The 4,463-nt window shown below is 36.1% G+C and overlaps 1 protein-coding gene across 1 annotated transcript in view; it reads left to right on the forward strand.

The window, feature by feature from the left end:
• Positions 1-2,281, forward strand: part of PHAX (phosphorylated adaptor for RNA export) — a gene marked incomplete at its 5' end in the record, with an annotated part of 4,128 nt that extends 1,847 nt beyond the window's left edge. Inside the window, 2 exons of the mRNA XM_008940215.1 lie at positions 1,318-1,401; positions 2,006-2,281. Of these exons, the coding sequence (XP_008938463.1) occupies positions 1,318-1,401; positions 2,006-2,281 (360 nt within the window). The remainder of the gene's footprint in view (positions 1-1,317; positions 1,402-2,005) is intronic.
• Positions 2,282-4,463: the final 2,182 nt, after the last annotated feature.

The raw sequence follows: 4,463 nt of genomic DNA on the forward strand, positions 1-4,463 counted from the left end.
GACGTACCAGGGAAGAATTCTGAAGCTTGAATAAAAGCTTGTGATGTTAGGATTGAGGTAAGGCCTCTGGCACATAGCTTCAGTGGGTCAGCTGGATGTTCGGATGGCAACTGGGTTAATCAGCGTGTCAGCCAAAGTCAACGTGCTCAGCAGTGAGCTTTTCTAATATCACATTTGAAGAGTAACTTTCAAAAGGGAATCTGGGAACCACTGGCTTTTGTATCAGTAGAACAAAACTGAATACTGGTTTTTGTTACAAGTCATGGTAAAAATCCTACCTTTAGTGATTATGAGTTTCACTGAACACTTTTGTTAAAAGACGAGCTCAGTGAAAAAGTGTAGAAGAAAAAGTGGAAGGGAACTAGTAAGTACTTTCAGGCATTTGTTTATAATATACATCCTTTATGTTCCATCACTGGAAGTAGAAAGAGGGGGTGGGGAAACACCACCACCACATTGTGTGTTTCCCCCCCCCTCAAAAAAAAAAAAAAAAAAGTAGTAACTTTTCCAGCTAGCAACTTGTCTTAAAACAGTCTATTGTCTTTAAAGGTTAAAGTACTTATTAATAAGAAGTGTTTACCAAGGACATGAAAGGACATGACTCTTGATGGCACAGGTTCCTTTGGCTGCAGATCAGAATATGACATTTGTAAAGCAGATCATACTGTTTCTCTTGGTTGGGGTTTTGTGCTGGTAGGCTAATACAACTGTGTGGCATCTGTTGTTTCAAGAATATAGTTAAAAAATTACTTTGTTCTTAGAACTTTTGGGTTATATTTTTTTGTTATTTAGCAGCAAATACCCCATATATTACAGTATCAGAGCTCTGGAGCTCTGAACAGTTCAACTGCATGTACTGTGAATGGTAATTGAATAATAGTATAATAATTGGTGCTTACAATTTAGAGAAGTTTTAAAGCTGTTGAAGCATGTGTTAGGAATGTTGTGAATATTTATCCTAGTATATACGTCATTGCAGATAGTTCTGAAAGTGGTTAGAATACTGCTTGCGTTTTGTTTCTTCACTATCAAAGTCAGATTTGTTGTGTAGTTGAACATTTTGGTATTATGTTCTTAAGCAGGGGTTTTGTGAGCTTGTAGTTTACCCATCCAAATGTAGCAAGCCAGTTGTTGACCTTCTCTAGGACTAGTTAAATTACAAATGAAACATAGCCAGGATTGTGTACTACCTAACACAGCAGAACTTAACTTCTTTTATTCTGTCTCAGTACAAAGCGTTGTCTTAGATGCAGTTTTTATACCCACACATATGTATTAGGACTGGTTTTGCCCGTTTTCCTCTCTTTTCCTATTAAGAACGGCAGTCGGAGAAGAACACCAGGGGGCGTTTATTTAAACCTGCTGAAGAACACACCTAGCATCAATGAACAACAAATCAAGGTAAAACTGTCACAAGTGCAAATGATTGTCCAAAGTAATTTTTTATTTTTCTGTTAGAAATGTTCTGATTAAATCCCTCTCATAACTGCTAGCAAGTTCAACTCTCTATTCCAACGAAACCAGCTTTTCACATTCAACATACAAGGAAAAAAAAAAAAAAAACACAGAACTCCATATGAATTTCCATTCATAATAGGCAGAGAGAACATGTTTTACATGTTGCCAATTACAAAAACCTGTTGATGATGGTAAGACTGTAGAGTCTGAAGAGAGAAACACTGGATTTTCCTTAATTTCTGTATACACCTTACAGCAGCGTTATCTGCAGTTGTATTTCTCCCTTTGGAGCTCTGTGTTACTGTGATGTGTGATACTTATTTCCGTACACTTTGAAATCACTAGGAAAGGATGTAATATATTTTTTTATGGGACATTTTCATTAAGTGCAGCTTGTCCTCATGCTTCTACTGTCAATAATGTGTATCTTGGTTAAATTTTAAACAGCATTTGTAATTAAAAAAAAAAAAGTTACTAATTTGCTTTCTTTAGGAAATACTACTAAAGTGAATATGCCAAGCTTTTTTTTGTTTTGTTTTCTTCCAAGGAAATATTCTATCTGGAAAATCAGAAGGAGTATGAAAACAAAAAAGCTGCTAAGAAGAGGAGAATACAAGTTCTAGGAAAGAAGATGAAAAAAGCCATTAAAGGGCTTAACCTGAAAGAATATGATGATGCATCTCGTGAGACTTTCGCTAGCGATACAAATGAGGCTCTGGCTTCCCTGGATGATCTACAGGAAGGGCATAATGAAGAAAAGATGGAACCTGAAGATAGTCTTGAAATTGAAATTGATACTTCTAATGATTTGGATTTCTTTTAGTTACCAATGTTGTTGATAACAGAGTCTCTATGAACCATATTAAATGAGCCTTTCTAATAATCCCATGGCTTTGTTTTCACATGAGCTACATGGGAAATAGTTCATGCTGAAGAACATGACATAATTTTTAATTTAAGAGCATAAAAGATATTAGTTGTCCTATTTGTTTTTTGAGTCCTCAAAACCTGTTAGGCTTTTTCTAGATAACAGCTCTGCCTCACCATGTTCTTGGGAAGTGTTTTTTACCCACATCTTAGGTTTAGGAGTTAAGGCTATGTTTTGACCAAATACATCATGTTTCATTTGCTGAAGCTAACAAAATACTTAAGTGAGCAGTGTTCCTCATTACAGTTGAACAGGAAAAACAGTATGAAGTTAGTCTTTATCTAAAAGATAATGTGTTCTTAGTACAGCCGTGTGTTGATAAGAATAGCAGTGTTTATAAGGTTAAGACCTGTAAAAGAAGATTGTTTTGTGAAATAATTATAATGGTCAGTGACCTTCAAATAACAACCTTGTAAATAAGCACCGTTGAGCAAAGTACATCTTAAATTTCTGCAGCAGTTTAATTCTTCATATTATATTAGTGGCTTGAGGTTCCTACCTGTTCTGTCTAGACTTTTTATGTTATTAGACATACATGCAACTTAAGCACATCTTCTTGATTGAAAACAAATACCACTAAATTCCTTCAGAGTGGTGAGATTTGACTAATCTATGTTCCCCTCAAAGGTCTGTAGACTCTACATGCAGATATAAACCCTTTACCTTACAATTCCTGTTTTCATGATTCTCAAGTGTTTGGTAGGATAAAGTAATGTGTGGATTGCAGAAGTTTTGAAATTTTTCTGTGCTAACTCTTAAGGAGACAATAGTATGCTAAAGATTATTTTTTACTTGATGCAGAAAACTCGTGTAGCTTATAAGTTCAATTGAAGATAACTTTCATGTTGAATGATTGGTTTAGTATCATTAAAGAATGTGTGATACTTATGTATGACATCTAAAACATTTTGCCACTAATAAGTTGTGCTTTCTGGGACTAGACTGTGTTTTCCAGTATAAAATATTTCCAAAACATTAACAAAAGAATTCGCCTTCAAACCCAGCTAAGAACTTCTGCACATAGATTTTGTTCACCTTGAATTTCAGAAACAAAGTCTAGACTTAAACATGGAAGTTATGATAGTAAACAATTTGTTACTCTCAAGAGCTCATGTGTAAAGGACTCCCCGTATATGAAGAAAGAGTTCTGAAACATACTGCGTATGCTCTTACATGCTTTACTAAGTAGAATTTGTTTTGGCTTTTCTGCATTTTCCTTTTCATGTGCCAGAGCTCCCTACTCTTAGGAAGTTATTCATCAGCTGTGAAGCATGCCTGTGCTGGTAGTACTTGCTGTTGCTGAAATAACAAAAAGTTTTAATTTAAGTGTGATAACATGTAAGGGGATCAGCAGAATTTTGTACTGTTTAACTAGTTTGAGATTGTACCATTTGATTCTAGTCTTGGGAGCTGCTTGGGAAGGTCTTAACAGCTTTCTGGATAGAGTCAGTGAAGTTTAATAGTGGTTTAAGTAATTTTGTTTTTTTAATGTTGTGTAATTTTCTGCTGCTGAGCACTGGTTTTTTTTAAATGTTAGAATTTTTTATGTTGATTTCACAGGTATGAGTTGCTGAAACAATGTGTGAAGTCTTTTAACAAAAGCAAGATGATACAGAGTACCCATTCCTTCTTTCTTTTGACTTACTGACAGGCCTTTGCTGATCTTGTTTGTTTTTTTTTTTTTTTTTTTTTCTATTTTCTTTGGCTTTCAGCAGAATCCTTTTGAAAGGAAGTTGTTCAAAATGAGGAGCAGCTAGTCTTTATTCCTATTAAATAAACTATTTCCTTATCATTCCCTTTGGTATCAAAAAGCTTGCATTAAGCAGCACCAGTTTTTGTGCAGCCCTGTAGTGGCTGCAGCCAAGCGTTGGTTTGTTAGTTGAGTCCAGGGGCTGATCCTTCCCTTCAGCAGGCCCCTTACCCTCTTCTGTGGGATGCATCTGCTTGTCCTGGTATCAGGGCTGGCAGTGGCCACGTGAGTCCCTGTGTGACAGAGTTCGGGGTTTGTCAGCATGTCTCGGGTTGAGTACAGGCAGGAGTGCAGGGCTTTGGGGTCTGATGCTGCCGTCACAGCCGT

This window comes from Merops nubicus, unplaced genomic scaffold (genome assembly GCF_000691845.1).
Source record: "Merops nubicus isolate BGI_N331 unplaced genomic scaffold, ASM69184v1 scaffold37515, whole genome shotgun sequence".
NCBI lineage: Eukaryota > Metazoa > Chordata > Aves > Coraciiformes > Meropidae > Merops > Merops nubicus.